The 18,127-nt window shown below is 43.2% G+C and overlaps 1 protein-coding gene across 4 annotated transcripts in view; it reads right to left on the minus strand.

Annotated features, from left to right (window-relative positions):
• The window catches only part of GYG1 (glycogenin 1), a 34,082-nt gene that overhangs the window by 10,170 nt on the left and 5,785 nt on the right, over positions 1 to 18,127 (minus strand). For all 4 annotated transcript variants that reach the window (XM_059163826.1, XM_059163827.1, XM_059163825.1 and 1 more), the window contains exon 5: positions 7,083 to 7,209. In XM_059163826.1, the coding sequence (XP_059019809.1) occupies positions 7,083 to 7,209 (127 nt within the window). The remainder of the gene's footprint in view (positions 1 to 7,082; positions 7,210 to 18,127) is intronic.

The following is an 18,127-nucleotide window of genomic DNA, read 5'->3' on the forward strand; positions in this document are numbered from 1 at the left end:
CTGGTGTTACCAAAAGATCAGATAGAATTTTCATGACTAGTTCAGCAGCTGGTAACGTGTGGCTGAGACTACAGAAGTATACAGAATGGAAACGGAACCACCCCGTGACAGTGCGTACGGGAGCCATTTTACGTCTCACTGAGCAATTTATCTGGGATGTTCAATGAGGAGCCAAGAAGAAGAAACAGCACGGCTTGTGAGACCTTTCTCTGGGAAATGCAGCAGTGGGGGTCAGCCGGCCTCCACCCACCTCCGTGACTCATGTTCCCCTGCACCAGGCCGCTCACTCCTGCGCCGCCTCCTCAGCCTCGCTCTCCTGCACAGTCCCTTCCCTACTGCCAGTCAGCCCCCTTCCTCTCTCACCCTCAAATTCCTCCTCTTACCCAGCTACTCATGGTCTACACCAAGCGTCATGAGCACAGCGGCCAAAGGGGTGGGCTGGCCGCGCAGAGGAGTGGTGGATCTGCTGAGCGTCGGGACCGCGGAGCACAAGCGAGCACATGTCGCATCACCAAAAGATAGCTGCCACCTAGCAGCAAAGAACTGTGGCCATCACAGATCCCCCCTGACTTTTCCCTGCCGTTCAAGCTAAATAACCCTCCCACTCATGCCCTGGACATCAGAACAACAATATTCAGGCGTGGACTTTAACCACCTCGACGAGGACCTAGTCGACTACTGCCCCTGTCAGGGTGGCCTGTCCTCACCCAGTAGGCCAAGGACACACCATGACTCCAGGCCACCATGGAGACTTTCCTAGGGACACCCTGTCAATCTCCATCCCTCCGGCTGGGTGCTTGCTGAACCATTCACTCAACCAAAAACCATGTCCACCTGCCTTCTTCTGTGTCTACATACTCTGCCTTCCTTCACGTTACAAGACCAAGCTGTCTTGGCTCTTACCTGACACCAACCTCTCCACCTGTGCTCCAGGACACACGTCCTTTCAGCTACTCCAGGACCAGACTTCAAAAAGGCCCCCTTCAGCTTTCTGCATCGTTAAGCGCCCTCTCTTACTCTTCTTGTCCATTCCCATCAAGAGACCACTATGCTCTTACATCTCCCACCTTCGAAAAAACCACTTCTGCTACTCTCTCTGGATCCCATATCCCAATCTAGCCACCAGCCCATTTTTCTGCTCCCTCTCAAAGAAAATGCTTCAGAAGAGTTTTTCTACATTCACCGTCTCCAATTCTCCATTCTCTTGGATGCATTTCAATCAGGCTTTTTCCCACCACTCCACCAGACATGCTCTTGTTAATGTCACAAAGTGACCTCCACATTCCAGGTTAGAGCCAGTTCTCAACAACATCGTCTGATACAGATGGGTCCCTCCCTCCCGCCGGGCACATTCTCTCTGGCTGGCTTGTGCAGCACCTCACCTTCCTGGGCCTCCTCTTGCCTCACTGTTCTCGGTCTCAGGGCCCTGCTCCTCCACACTTTCCTGTTTTAGGGCTCGGTCTTCAGGACTCTTCTATCACAGTCACTCTCTGGGTGACATCAGCCTGTCTCATGGCTATAAACAGCACATCTATGCTGACAGTCCCAAAGGTCTGTCTCACCTAGACCTCTCTCCACAACTCCCACTCCTGCATCTACTCACCTACTCCCCATCTTCCCATGGACGCATCACACACCCGTCAAATGTAATTCATCCCATACTGGATACATTCAATCCATCTCCGGTCAAACCCTGTCCTCACACACCTGCTTGTCCTCATCTTCCCAACTACTTAAGGCCCCAAACCTTTAACATGTTTAACAGTCACTGGACATCTTTCTCCAAATACCTTTTTTCAAAAGAATTTGAAAATCTAGGTTTCAGGTGAAATTTCCTGATTTCTAAGCAGTAGTTAGGGGGAAAAAAAAAAGAAGAAAACTTTGTAAGGAAGACAGAACGTATCTGTGGGACAAAGAAAGAGAGTGTGTGGCCCAGCAGTCTGAGATCTGGAAGATGGTAGGTCTTCTACTCAATCCACCGCCTCTCCCCTTCTATGAGCTCCATCTCCCCCTGAGGACACTTCTCACTTGGACCTCGGCCCAGAGATACCACTCCTCATGCCTTTTTGGCCCACCGTCAGGGCAGCCTCTAATGGCTGGGCTCGGTCTGATGGGGAAGCTTTCCCCTTGGTGATAAAAGTGAAGTAGGGGAGTGGAACAGGCAGCAGTAAGAAGAGAGGACACATCACCTGATAAGCAGAGAGGAGGTTGGAAGCACCAGATGGCCATGCTGGACACTGGGGGACCTGGGGCCCCAACAGGGATTCCTGACACCCACAAAGAAGTAATAAGACAGCTGGGCGACCACTGCTGGATTCTTCTCTCACACTCAAATCATGACGGACCATGCCACTGACATCCGGGCAACTCTCCACATGTAGGAAGTCATAGGCTGATTAAACTAGAGCACCCCCATTCAGCTGTGAGCCCCTGCGTGCCGCAGGCCCAGCAACCATCCAACCAAACAGGTGAGTGGACAAACAGACGGCTGACGAAATAAGATAAATCCAAACTCTGAGGCCTCAGTGTTTTAAGTGAAGATGTTAAGAGTGTGAAAGTAAGGAAAACAGAAAACTATGACTTCAGTGACAACAGTTACAGTGGGGAGCTGGACCTAAGGGTATCTCAGGGGTCAAGGAAAAAAATCAAATCAAATACATGAACACAAAATTCTGGATGCCAAATGTTCACTTCATTTTTGGAAAATACTGATTTTAAAGAGGTTTGGTGAGGTCTTAGTGAATAAGCCCCATTCCTGAAAAAGAACAGTGGATACAAATATCCTCAGAAGAATTTAAAGCAGTAAGCAAATGGAGAGAAATGTTTTAGGTTTCTAGACACACTTTCTGAGACTAGACCAGGACAAGGCTGAACTCAAGATCATATCTGAACTCAAGTAAAAAGATAAAGTTAAAATATTTTGAAATTATTTGGCAAAATAAGCTCTGGTGTCAATCAATAGGGTTAATTAATTTGGCAACTTAAAGCAATACCAGAGAACTCTCTTTCCTTTGGGCCCATTTAAATGGCACAAAAGGCCATAAACAGGTTTTAGTCAGTAGACAGAGTAGAAAACTAAAATAGAGCTAAATGACTGATTTTTAAAAAGGCTGATGAGATTTTGCCTAGCGCTATGCATAAGCCAGATTTTAACCTACATGAATAAAATAGGCCCTCCAGATGAAGAAAACCAAAAAGAAACTCGTATTAACTAAAAGACTACCATTTCCTAAACATTATGGTAGGCACTTTCAAAATATTTCATTAAGAAATGCATTTATGGGGCACCTGGATGGCTCAGTGGATTAAGCCGCTGCCTTCGGCTCAGGTCACAATCTCAGGGCCCTGGGATCGAGTCCCGCATCGGGCTCTCTGCTCAGCAGGGAGCCTGCTTCCCTCTCTCTCTCTCTGCCTGCCTCTCTGTCTACTTGTGATCTCTCTCTGTCAAATAAATAAAATCTTTAAAAAAAAAAAAAAAGAGATACATTTATGAACTTGTTTCTCAATTCATATATTACAAATTACCTTAAAAGTTACTAAATCAAGCATTTCAGCTCTCAAATTATGCTGTGTTAAAGACTATCTCCTATTACAGAAAACAGCACTAATTTTGTTTTTCAGAAACTATGTTTGAGAATTCACTTACAGTGGTAAAACTAGTGTTTCCTTTAGTAAGTGTTTCCTTCCAATATCCAATGGTATATAGATAAAGGTATGAGAAATGTTGCCTTCATGACTCAAATTCATTTGCCAAGTAAGGTTCATATTCGGCCATCCTTTAGCAAAAACTTCACATAAAACTACAAGGCTACACTGTCCTAAGTGCAGCATTTGTTTGAAGATGCCCATGGGTCTAAGATTCTGGGGCAGCTAAATACTGCCTTGGTGACCTCATCATGGCACATGGTTGCCTGGATCTGGTGAGACAAATTTTCACTTGCTCCGCCAAGCCCAAGTCGCTCCGAAGCACTTCATGGTCTCTCATTCTACCTCCCACCACCTATGTGCCGTCCTAGGGGAGGCCAGCACGCCACAGGCCACCAGGTCCTGGAGACCCCTGAGGTGACTGAGCCCAGCAACAAGGTGTCACATTCATGACAAGCTCCCAGAGGTCCACGGGGCGATCCGAGGGGGAGCCATGGCAGCCCGAGTGTTCATGATCATCCGCTTCAGCTTAAAAGATTGGGTCACAAGCTGACATTCACTTGGAACAAAAAAAGGATAGAACTGTCTTTTACACCCTTCCCAATGGTATGAAAACTGTCTCTGGAAGTGGATCTCTGCAAGAAAAAAAAAGCGTTTTCTGGTAGAGGAAGGGGAAAAGGAGTTCTCTGATGGGGTTTCAACATTCCCAAATAAGCAGCAACGGGGTAAGAGAAGCAGCACTCTGAGAAGTCTTACCACAGAAGCGCAGAGCAGACACCCCCAAGGGTGGGCTACATGGAGGCACAGAGCTTCTGTAGGGCCATGGGGCCAGCTGAGGGCAGCTCATGGAGGGAGCTGCTCCCAGCCTCCGAGTGCATCATATACCTTGCATTATGGCAGTAAACCAAGGAGATTTCCAAAATTAGCACTAATTTGTTGAGCCAGAAAAAAGAAACATCCTAATCATTTTGGTCATTTAGACCCCACATTGTTTTTCCAGGAAATTCATTTAGAGGATATAAAAATTGGGTTCCTGAGAAAGGGAACCTGGTTGTTGCAAGTAAGTCTATCCCCACTTCCCATGATAAACCTTCACTCTGCTCTACGGGCTTCTTGTTCTTGTCAAAACAGAATAAAAGCAAGCCGTGTCTGTGCAAACCAGGCAACTGAAAGGTGCAGTGTGTTCAATTTTGGTGTTGGGGTAAAAATCAGATGGAGTCCAAATGACCTGCAGGGGAGATAGTTGCTAGGCACTGGGGGCCATATTACATGAAAGAAAAACACAAATCTCTGAACACTAGGGTTAACTCTGGGAACTGAGACCAAATGGAAGGAGATGAGATTCATGTCTCCCCAACATTTTCCCCCCAGGACATGTGCTCACTGGGCAGCATTAAGTGGAACGGTGGGTGGAACTGCTCACACTACTAATGATCCTTTCCTCTTCACCCACTCATCTTTTTGCTTGCTCAACAGAGTCTAGTCAATTACATTAACCAACCGCCTTATTAACACAAATTCAGTTCTACAGGATGGAGCTATCATGGTCTGTGGGAGCACTGTTCAAAGCTGCAGCATTAGTTATGAGGCAATAAGAATGAAAAGAATTGGGGCGCCTGGGTGGCTCAGTGGGTTAAGTCGCTGCCTTCGGCTCAGGTCATGATCTCAGGGTCCTGGGATCGAGCCCCGCATCGGGCTCTCTGCTCAGCAGGGAGCCTGCTTCTCTCTCTCTCTCTCTCTCTCTCTCTCTCTCTCTCTGCCTGCCTCTCCATCTACTTGTGATTTCTCTCTGTAAAATAAATAAATAAATAAAATCTTTAAAAAAAAAAAAAAAAAAGAATGAAAAGAATCAGGCCCTATTTCCAGGTCAAGACAGGCTGGTACTTGACAAGGCCAAGGACGGAGAGACCAAAAAAAAAAAAAAAAAAAAAAAAAAAAAAAAAAAATGTTTTCCCAAATCCACCCCTTGATAGTGAATCCTGTTCTATTTGTGTTCCTCAGATGACAGTTGGTATATTTGATAGTTTCCCTGCTTCATTCTAGAGAGGGAAGACAATCAAGAGGCTGTAATATGTTGGAGACATATGCCAGAGAACAGTTAGGGAGGAAAGAACACAAGATACTTATAATCCTTATCTGGGGGAACGCTGACAGAGTTTGACCAGAAAAGAACAGAAAAGGAAACACTTCTGCCACGAGAAGCCAGATGCACTCATTATTGTGGTGGGAGACGTAAAGAGAGGAGTCTGGATAACGAAATATGAGGAGAGAAAGGCCCTTTGTTTTCCACTGGCTCAGGAATGCCGGTGCGGGACAGAAACTGTAGAGCCGAGCCCAACTCAACGAAGAGTTTTGCTGCTCACGGCTGTGTCTCAGGATCAACCTGACAGCTTGGCCGCCACTTAAGAAACCTGAATCATCATCTTCATGCAACACAAATGAGTCAGAGGCTAAAGAACAGGGCCTGGGCCCTGTTCGGTGAGACCAGCCCTACAACCAGGCTGTATTAACTGCTGAATTAGAACCAACTGGCGTGGGGGTCGGGGGGCGGGGGGACACAAACAATACTGCCAAAACCAAGATGTCCACTGAGATCTTTATGCCTGTCTGAATTCGCACTGTCCTCAGGACAACTCTGTGAGGTAGGTCTGATTTTCCTTGTCATTTTGCATACGGATAAACTGAGGCACAGGGCTAAACCACTGAGTAGGTAAGTGGCAGAGTGAGAACACACCCTGCCTTTCTGGCTTCACAGATTATGCCTACTGCTAGACCACATCGCCAACTAAAAGGACTAATCATGTGACTGTTCACTGAGTGCCCTCTTCTACCCACCTCATAGGATTACCTCCCTTAACGATCACGACTAGCTTTGGAGGACACTGAGGCAGAGAAGTCTGGTAACAAGTCTAACTCCTCCTGAGACAAAAGTTCAGGAACCAGTCACCAACCAGGAAAAAGCTGCTCCAGAATATGAATGAGGGAGCTTGGCTCCACAGCCCTGCCCTGGACAAGGACCGCACACTGTGGCCGGCATCTTGCTTCATCCCCCAAAGTCACCACAGAGAAAGCTGTTAATGTCCTCATTTTAGAGGTACAGGAACTGAAGCTCAGCAGCCACTATGACGCAGAGGCTGGGTTTGTGCCCGCTATGGATTCATGACCATGACAGAGGGACAATTGAACAGAGGGTGTGGCACCCCAAGAACAAACGGGAACTTTTTCCTGTAGGTGGTTAATTGCCGTCAGGGTTACTCCGAACAAAGTAACTGGTAATATCAAGGCCCTTCCCCACCATAGCCATGTTTCTCATATGAGAAAGACTTCCCTCCAAATTTCCACCTGCTACTGCCTTCAGAATGACAATGAGGGACACCCCCCAAACCCATTCCCCTGCCCTGACCACCCCCAACAGCAGTTAAACCATTTGCACTTACGCTTTAAATGCTGGGAGGTAGGAGTATATAGAAATGCTGCTTAGGTTATAAATAAATGGCAGGTGTTTTCTGATATCTGTTGTTGCCCAGCTGTTAAAAAATGTGTTCAGTAAACCCTGGTCCCCACCTGAAAGAAAAAGAAATGAATTACTGTTATAAACTTCAGAGACAGGTCAATAATTCTATAGGAACACATAGCTGGATCTTTAAAAATAGGTATGGATTCCATTTTTAAAATAAGAAACTCTGTGTTAAACCTACTAAAGCCATTTTCCGGAGTTAAATCACGAATTCAACAAGTATTTACTGAGCAGCTGCTATGTGCCGAACATGGAACCAAGCACTGGAGAGTCAACAGGGAACAGAGAAATGGCCATCGTCTTCATGAGGGGCAGGGCAGGAGGAGGAAGGATACACTGGTACCAGCAAACTAGAAGTCAATAAGCATCACCACAGAGGAGAAGGAGAGTGGCGAAGTGCTGGGTGCCGTGAGGCATCTGGAAGTGGCTCAAGAGCACGTGACGTGTCAGGAAGACGTCCATGAGGAGGCTGACAAATACAGGGGTAGAAGAGGAGGCGGCCAGATGGTGTTTCAGGCAGAACAAACAGCATGTACCGAAGATGTGAGGTGGGCGGAACATGAGGCTGTGGAAAGACCTGGAAGCTGGCCTGTGTGCCTGGATTGCAGCAGGGGAAAGGGTGGGTCTCAGAGATGTGGGAAGGGACCAGATCACACAGGGCTCAGACTACATGGATTTTATTCCCAGTTAAGGATTTTAGACTTTAAGAGGCTATGGGGGCGGGGGTGGTAAAAAGCAAAAGAGAGCAAACTGGGTTAATCGAATGGTCTTTCAGAGCCCCAGCTGTTGGCTCATCGACAGAGGCCCAGAAAGACACATCATCCTGGTACATTCTCCTACCACTGACCAAGCCTCTGGACAGGTCCAGGTCAGTCATTACTGGGCCCAAGGTCAGCCACGACTATATAGCATAGCATCTGCTTAGCCCTTGAGGGTTCCTGATCTTTATGCCTTCCTTGCAAAGTGATAACCATGGCCATTTATTCAAAAGAAACTAAAAGTGTCTAACCTAAATCATAAACACACAAGTAACCAAACAAGTTAATGTGCCAACTCAAAACATATTCTGCCCCATAACTCATGTCCTTTCTGGGTTAGGCTCATGAGATTTTGGAAAACATGCACATACAGCAAAACAGCAGCTTGGGGGGTGGTGGTGGTGGTGGTGGTGGTGTGTTTGTGTACATGTGTGTGGGTAAGTAAGCGCAGTCTACGGCAGATGGCAGGCAGGGAGAATCCTGTTCTTCCCAAGTACAAGGCTGCCATACTGAGTGATTGCCTCCCTCCTTAGTCTGTTTTGCCCCAGGACCCAGTTTTCTTCTTAAATATACAACAGGCCCAACTGCCTCTCATTATTATTTGGTTTTCACTGGTTTTGAGAGAGACTTTAAAAATCTGGAGATTACACTTAATATTTGGAACTAAGTAGTAAGATCAAAACATTCGGTCTGAAGTCCAAGCATACCTTATCTGTCCTCTGTGTATCTCACCATTTCTTATTACCCTCAGTTGACTCTATGGATCAAAGGCCTTCATTGAACTAATGTCTGTGGAGCAACTTCTCTGTACTGGGTGCTTAGATGGGTCCTCATTCTTCAAGGGACAAACAGCTCAACAGAGAAATTGGGATTTTACCCTCATGAATTCTGAAGGATGGTAAAGATGGGGGTAGGATGTACTTCACCAGTTACATGAACAAAAACTGAGTTTAGCTATACTGACAACATTTTGAAACACAAAATATTAAAGCCAAAACACCATAACATTCATCAGTGGCTTACTTTGGATTCTACAAAGACACCCCAGATGTGGGCATAAACACTGGAGTTTGAGGTACAGAGGCCTGAAGTCTTACTAATTTCCTTTTGCATGTAATCATCAAAATAAAAGTTGAGGAAATGTGTGTAGAAGCTCTATTCATAACAACACAAAACTGGAAGTAGTCCAAATGTCACAGGTGTAGGAATGTGGTGTCTCCATACAATGAAGCATTACTCAACAATATAAAGGAAAGAACTATGCATACCCACAGCAACTTGGAGGGATCTCAAGAGAATTATGCTGCATGAAAAAAAAACGTGTTCTACTGTGCCAGTTATAGAGCATCCTTTACACTATGAAATTATAAACAGAGTTTATAATTGTGGTTGTCAGGGGTCAAAGAGGGGGAGAGAGTGGAGGAGAAGCGGCCATGGCTCCATGAGAAGCAGGAGGGGTCCCGGTGATAGAACTGTTCTGTCTTGACTGTGGTTGTGGTCACACCAAACTACACATGTAATAAAACTGCATAGAAAACCCATACACATACACAAACACACAACACGCCAAACTCTTGAAACTACTGAAATCTGAATAAAGCTTAGGGGTCGTATCAATGTCAATTTACTTTTTGTGGAATTGAGATGTTATCATGGGGAAACTGGGTGAAGGATACATGGGAACTTTATGTATTATTTCTTACAACTGCATGTGTACCTACTATTCTGAAAATTATTTTTTTATAAGTCTGAGGATTAATGTGCTTAAAATACAAAATATGATGAAGAACTGTTAGCTATTAGATTCTGAATTCTGCAAGGACAGAGACTATGGCTTTTTGCTTTTTACTGTAATTCTACCACATAGCAGAATGCCTTACACATATACAACCTATTTGTGGGACGAATGCAAGAAACTTGATGTTCTCTAATAGCAGAGAAGTTGAAAAACTTGACTATTCCACCCAAGAGGAATGGTTAGTACATTATGCTACATACACTGGTGGGAATATTATTTGGTCACTAAAATTAAGGGCTATAATGACCATCAGTCCACCGAGCAATATAAAGATACACAGTGACAGACATTGTTATCATAACTAAAAACATAAACATTCAGACTGGAAAAAAATAAGTGAAACAATAGTCATTGTATAAGGGGACTGGTGTTATAGATATGCTCTCCCTGATTTTTCCTTAGTAAGGCCGTATTTTTGTTATTTTAAAATAATAGATGAGGGACAAGAACAAGATTGTGCCAAGACCTTTTGTAAATATTCTTTACCTGTTAATTTATCTTCATTACAAAATAAACTGTAAAAAAGTATATGTGTAGTTTATAAAACATTAATTATAAAACTCTATCCAATACCCAATTTAAGAACTCAAATGCTACCAGTCCTATTTAAACTCTGTGCGGGCTACCTAATCCAATCCCACTGCCCATCCCCCAGAACTACTAATGAAAAGTTTTGTTTAATGGTCATGATTTCTTGGTTTTACCACATGCATATGTATCCCCAGACAACATCGGTAGTTTCACTTGTTTCTGAACTTCGGAAAATCAGGCATCATGCTATATATATTTTTCTACTATTTTTTTTTTTAGTTCTACATTAGAAGACTTTTTTAAAATTAAGCATTTCTACTGAAAAGTACTACTGACTACATGTAGGACAATGAAGAAATCTAATTCCGTAAAGGTCAGAATAGCAGTTGTAAAGCAGAACTTCCCAATCGGACAGGATGATCCTGGGAAACAGAAGTCAGCCCTGTTGATCCCTCAAAGCCCCTGGCCAGCTGCCCCTGGCCACAGAAGGCTGTTTCTGCTTACCCTCAGGTACCTTACAAACCTCATCGGTCCCTCAGCCGTGTGCCACAGCAGGGCGGAGCAGCACCGGTGGGACAGGAAACCAGCAAGAGGTGGAACACGCAGGGAAGACGTGTGAGTCAGTCATATGCATTCAACTGGCAAATCCTTACGTAGTCAACAAGAACCTTGCCTCTAGAGGGGACAGCACAGAGCATACAACTTTCACGGCCTCCGACCTCATTATGTGACTACAGAGGGTCGAATTCCAGCCCAAAATTGTGGATTAAAAATAGAATTAAACATCACCTAAAAGTCTGTAGCTTTTTACATGATTTTTAAGTTGAGCATTTCAAAAATCTTTTTTCAAATGCACAATTCCACATTTCAAGGTCAGGCAAATGTTTTAACTGCATCAGAAAAATCTATGTAGCATCATCAATACTGTGTTTTGAGAAATCCCTGAAGTAGAGCACAATTCAAAGCAGAATGCAAATCTCAGCATGTCCACACTACAAAAGATATAGGGATGCTATGAAGACTACTGAATTTTCACCACAAAATCCCCAGGACTTTCTAGTCCAGTACATTCAATCAGACTTCTGGAGGCAGCTTTATTTATTCTGACACGTTAAGACACTTTTAATCTCCATCATCTCTGAACTGACAAACACGATTAGGAGACATCACCAGCAGTTATGATGCACAGGCCAGGGCGTGGCAACACAGGTGAGAGACAGAAGGAAATGGGACAAGTGACACATGGCACTTGTTTTGCAAACAAAAGCAAATATCAGATTCTGCCTCATCCTTCCACCTGGCTGCCCAAGTACGGTAATAACCTTGCAACCACTCCATATTTTCCAGGTCTTTTGAGCAGGGTCATGAACCGGTAACCATAGACACATCACAGCATTTGTCAGAAGCTCAATCTTGTAAGGCAGAAATGGAGTTGAGTACCGTCTTTAAATCTGTGCATTTGTTTTTGTGCCCCTCCACAGTTTGTTGGCACTTGGCCTTCCTCCTCTGGATAGCAGGAAGGGTCAATTCTGGTTTAAACATGAACCCTAGCAGCTCAGCCACAGGAATGCTCCCTCTAAAACCATCCTAGGCAAAGCGGTCCAGTTTTCAGCACCATGGGCATCACCGGGGAGCTTGACAGAAAGGCAGAATGTTAAGCCCCAACCCAGACCTACAGAATCAGAATCCATGTTTTAACCTGTAGGTGATTTCTTTGCATATTAAAATATGTGAAGCACTGGTTTAGAGTCTTCTAGGGAATTACTTTTTTTTTTTTTTTAAATTGGAGAATGCAATTTGCACAGTCATTTCTATAGAAAATGTCTGAAGTAACATAAATTAGGTATAGGCATTTTGGCTAGGATGATTAGTAAGGTAGGTTTAGCTCTCAAATGGTTCTCAATCTAATGAAAGGGCAGAGGACCAAGTATCAAGCAAAGAATTTAAAGTAAAATATGCTTAATACTTTACAGTGATACAGGCAAGCACTGAAATGAAAATGTGACTCGCTGTGTTAAACTGACATCCACTATACATTGGTATCAGCACTTCTGCCTATAGCAAAAATGCCAAGGATTATAGTCTATGAATGGCCCAGATCTTGGGGATATTTCTATGAGGTTTACCAAGGATCACTGAATGAATCCCAGGTGGCTGGTGGAAATCTAGGCACTTGGAGCTTGGGTCTCACTATTACTGCATATCACCACCACCCCTCTAGTCAGGCTCCCAGCTCAGTGGGGAGCCTGCTTTTCCCTCCCCTACCTTCATGCCCCCACAGTCATGCACACCCCTCACATGTACTCTCTAATAAATAATTTTTTTAAGATTTTATTTATTTGACACAGAGAGAGCTCACAAGTAGGCATAGAGGCAGGTGGGGGTAGGGGGTTAGATAGTGTATAAAAGCAAGAGAACATTTATTCTTGGCCTAATTTCACTTTTTCAATTTAAGGCAGTTCTTCCTAGTCTAGATTGTCTTAGCACTCTGAATTTATCAGAATCACAATTACATTATTAGTTATGTAATAACTTAATTACATTATTAGTTGTGTAAAAAATTTAATAATTAGTTCTTACATTTCTGTAAGGTCTCATAAGCTTTATAGAGGCAGAGATAAAACTCGGAATTATTTACCAGTCTATCGCTGGTCATTAAACTTAGCATCTTGCCCAGATTAGTACTTAACATTATGTAAATGCTAAGAGGATGAAAGAAATGTAGAAAGTAGTATTTCCAAGAATACTTCCAGACTCAGAAAACAATGCAAGACCCTTAACTGTGCAGCTGATTTGGAAAGGCAAAGTACTTCTAGATATTGTGGTTCTACTCTCTAGAGAGAGTAGACTTGAGCCTCCACTGCCTTATCTGTAGGATGAGGAATGTTATCAGCTATTTTTGACTCAGGGAAATGAATTTTAAGTAATTAATCTGTAATAAGGGCCATGTCCTAGAGATTTTCCTCCAACCTGTATTGCTATCAGGATTCATGGTCATGAATGCTGCAGAAGGAACTAATGGGGAGGGAAGGGGGAAAACCACACACACAACCCAGACGCAGAGTCAAGGAACACTGTCTGGTTCCGCCCAGGCTCTGCCACCAGCTAAGGAACTGGGCCAGGCTGCCGTTCTGAACGGGACTCCAGGGTCTCCTAGTACTAGAGTAGTGATACAGCAGGCCCTCCAGAACGGTCTGCTGCATGAACACATGAGTGCGTGAACAAGTGAGGCGTGGTGGGAGAGAGTGGAGGAGGAGGGCCAGTTTAAGAGCCTGTACACACGTAATAGGTGAGTCTTTTCCCCTTTCTCCATTTCTCACGGGGTTCATGAGCTCTGCTGGTTACAAGGCTAGAGACAAACAGATGGCTAAGTTAAAGAAATACTCATGGGTATAAGGAGGTAAAAATAGCTCTTGAGAAAAAACCTGGGTGCTCATTTGTCTTGCTGTTACATGTTGTGACTTCTACTTTTCATTTTTACTTATTCGAGATGCTTACTACTCAAGCTATCAGTGAAATGACATAAATGCAAGAGAGCAGTTGTCAAAGCAGCTGCTGAAGTACCCTCCAGGCCACCAGCAGCCTCATGTAGGGGCAGCTGAGGCAAGCCTACCACGGGCGGCGGGCAAGGGAGAAGCCACCCAGTCAGCCAACCCAGGGAGGCACACTGGGATTTCTGAGCTGATTTGGGTTGGATAAGACAAGTGGTATCGAGAAATACTTCTCACCTTCATTCCTTTTTGGGGCAGGTCTAGTTTGAAGCCTAAGTAACTACAAAGATTAAAGGAGATAGCAGTAGGGTCAGTTTTACACTTGATAAGAATTTACCACCAATCTTTTCTGTTAAAAGTTTAAAAAACTTCTACTCTCCTGGTTTACTATATCTGCAAGCACAGAAAAAAACATCTTACAGTTTAAGGGTCTAAATGGCCACTTAGAATACGGAACATGTAGGTATAAGGACCTCACAGCAGGTCTTGGATTCTGCCTAAAGTAAAATCATACCTAATATTCAATCACCAATTTACTATCTCCTCTTCTTTCTGAAAATCCAACTATTGACCAAAATTTCTTTACTCCAATAATAGCTTAGTGTTTTTAAGTTACAGTGTAAGTCCCCAATTTAAAAACAACAACAACAAAACACTCCAGCGACACCTGGGTTGTTCAGCAGGTTAAGTGTCTGCCTTCAGTTAAGCGTCTGCCTTCGGCTCAGGTCATGATCCCAGGTCCTGGGATTCACCCCCATGTAGGGCTCCCTGCTCAACCGGAAGCCTGCTTCTCCCTTTGCCTGCTGCTCCCCTTGCTTGTGCTCTCTCTCAGACAAATAAAAGCTTAAAACAAAACAAACAAAAAAACAAAAAAAACCCCTCCAAATTGGAAAATATACATTCCTCTTTTTGCCCTAGGTTTTTGAAACTAACACATACAGATAAAATTTAACATACAGCAATTCTCAAGCACTAAACTTTTCAACTGTACAAGCACCCCTAATTTAGGATATTTTAGAGTAGCAGGGGAAAAGAAAGTAAACCTCAACTTGCACTCAGATGAATTTCCTAAAGGGCCAAGTGCATCATCCTTGTTGTACATGAGTATGTAGAGACAAAACTGATGATCAGTATCTCATACGCCCTCACTTCCTTTTACTGCTAACAAACCCCAAATTAACCTGATCTTGTCACATTCTATAAAATGTTTGTGTGCAGATATTTCACAACAGCTATTGTTCAACTTCCAGGAAACATGTAACTTCAGTTATGAAATAAGTGCCAAGACAGTCTGCAAACACAAATAACAGTATAGGAACTTAGACACTTCACAGAAAATTAGAATTCAGCCGTGAATGAGGTGCATGGTCTCTAGCTCTCAATTCTAGTACTCTATATATTTGGAAGGAAAGGAAAAGTCAAGGTATCTAGCAGTACTGGCCATGGTACTGTTATTCTTTTGGCCAGAGGCATGGGGAGGGGTAGCCATTAGAGGGCTGATGATTAGAAGCATTCCAGCCACATTCCTCTGCAGCAGAAGGGCTGTAAACGCAGCTGCAAACACTCAGCCACCAGCAGCCTGCCTGGCTTGTCAGTGGACACCCGGCCCCATAGTTTTTGTTGAACGTATGCAAGAGATTAAGAAGGACTTGGGAGATATTCAAACGGAGCTACAATCATCTACAAATGGGTTTCCTTTAATACCAATCTAAAAATACTGGAACCTAAGCCCTCTGTTCAGTAAAACTGGGTGATGAGGGGGATGGCGAGTATCTGCAGATATTAGAAAATGTGAAACACCTGAAAACGTTCCTATCTCAGTGCCTGTGACAGGACATCTAAACAAAACCGTGCACTGCTGAAAACTCAAAATAAAGCAAGGTTACTACTGCCGTTAGAAAAAAAAAAGATGTAGGGGCACCTGGATGGCTTAGATGGTTAAGCATCTGCCTTCTGCTCAGGTCATGATCTCCAGGTCTTAGGATCGAACCCCACAGTGGGCTCCCTGCTCAGCGGGGAGTCTGCTTCTCCCTCTGCCTCTGTCTCTTCCCCAGCTTGTGCTCTGTCTCTGTCGCTCTCTCTCTCAAATGAGTAAAAAAAAAAATTTAAAAAAAAAAAAAAAGGAAAAAAGATGTAGCTCATGATGAAATGTTAAGTGTCAGTCCAGTAAGTCTTTATGTCACACAGGTATTAATTCAATAGGATAGTAAACTCCTCTAGAGTGAAACAGCTCCCTCAGTATGTTGTGAGCTTTTTCTGGTAAGCAAAGTTTATCAACAGGGGGCCTGGGCAGGTTAAAGACTCTGCTTTCGGCTCAGGTCATGATCCTAGGGTCCTGGGATAGAGCTCTGCATTGGGCTCTCTGCTCAGTGGGGAGCCTGCTTCCTCCTCTCTCTGCCTGCCTCTCTGTCTACTTGTGCTCTCTGTCAAAAAAATAAAATCTTAAAAAACAACAACAACAAAGTTAAAGCTTATCAACACAAAGGGAAAACTACCTTTCACTTAAAAGCTGCTAATCTATTCTTCTGCTGAATTTAAATAGCATATTGAGAATAACTGTAAGTTCAATCTGCATAACTGAAATTTTCAACTCCTTCAATTAAGCATTTCTATTAACCAAAAGAATTCAATGCTTCACCACCAACAAGTCAGCTAAATGGAGCACCTTATAGAAAGACCAGCTCCTGGAAACCCTGCTGCTGAATAATGAAATGTGCTACCAGGCACAGAGAGAATCGCTCAGTGGTTTCAGATTCTGGCCCAAAAAAGCAGAAAGTGCTTTCTAGTTGAGCACTTGCCACACATCCTGGGCTTCTTAATAATGAATTCATCAACTCCTCCAGTCCCTCTTTATTCTCAAACAAGATTGATCCAGAGGGGTCTCTACCAGTTAATCAATTAGTTTTATATTCTAAAATTATAGCCTGGGTAATTTGCCATGGCATACTACTGTTTAGTATCCAAACTCTTAACAACAAAACCAAGTACTCTTGTAGATTAGAAACTGGACTATGCTATTACAGTCATTTCGATTTCAGGTTGCTGGGTCTATTTTCTAATGTGAATTATTTACTGGAGTGGACCATTTATGCTGAGTTTCTGGCAGATTACACTACTTCCTTCAAATTTGATCGGAGGAGGTGAAGAAAGCTCTATTTTGACAGGAAGGTTAAGACAAACTATGGACTTCTGCTAAAAATACTCTCACCTTCCTTTTATGCAAAGGTCATGGTTTTAGTATAAGCAGTAGAAATAAAGAGTAAGTGTTTTGAACTCATGTACTAATACCTCTTTCATTTCTTCTATGGACCTAAAAAAAAATAAGTCAGTGAAGTGAAGTTGCATTTGGTCCTGACCGCAGTAGAACACTCAACACAGTTTCCTATTTAAGGGTGCTTAAAGTTAAGACTACTTTGTATCAGGTGTCGTCATTCATTATGATGTATATACTCCTGCTCATGTAGAGCATATAAGGTCTTGGCACAGAGCAAAGTTTCTCAGCCTTGGCCTTACTGACAACTAGGGCCTGATAATCCTTCACTGTGTGGGTTGTCCACATTCACTGTAGGACTCTCAGCAGCAAACCAAGCCTCTACTTACTAGGGCCAGCAGCACCCTTCAGTTGTGACAACCATATAGGTCTGTCCCCTAGGAAGCCAAATCAACCCCACTGTGAGGGCTCCTGGCATAGAGTTTAAACTAGCCAAATAGTCACATGAGATGGAGACTTGAATTTTCTTAATCTTCTTCATGACATTTCAATAGTTGTATACCCCAAATCCTTTGTTAAGTGATCAAACAATTTATTTCCTGTGAATAGCAACAACAAATCCAATTTCAGTTTTATATATAGCTGAAAATGTTTTAACTTCAGCAATTTGACAAACTTTTAATCTTTTATTTTAAAATGTTTAAATTTGAGATTAAGCCTTTTAACTTTATAACTAGTTAATGGAAATGAATCTTCATATCTTTACTGAGGGCCAAACCTTTTGTCAACTGAGGAAAGCTATTTCTGCTACTTTCAAAAGATCTACTCTCTGCAATCTCAGATCTGCTCTTGGGAGAATGGGGCAGAGAGAGAAAAAGAACCTCCTGGTGCCCAAAATCTGCTTCAGAGCTCAGGGATCTTTGCCACAATGTCAAGTATCTGATAGTAAGTCCCTTCTTAGAGCAGATCCTTCTTCTCTAATGTAACTGGCATTCTTCTTTATTCAAAAGATTTATTAACATTAATTTTAGAAAATGCTGCTTTTGCACATTAACTAGTTCTGTCTTGGGATAGTTTGTTTTTTAAAAAAAAAAAAAAAAAAAAAAAAAAAAAAAAAAAAAAAAAAAAAAAAAAAAGATTATTTATTATTTCAGAGACTGGCCTGAAATGGAAACA

This window comes from Mustela lutreola, chromosome 2 (genome assembly GCF_030435805.1).
Source record: "Mustela lutreola isolate mMusLut2 chromosome 2, mMusLut2.pri, whole genome shotgun sequence".
NCBI lineage: Eukaryota > Metazoa > Chordata > Mammalia > Carnivora > Mustelidae > Mustela > Mustela lutreola.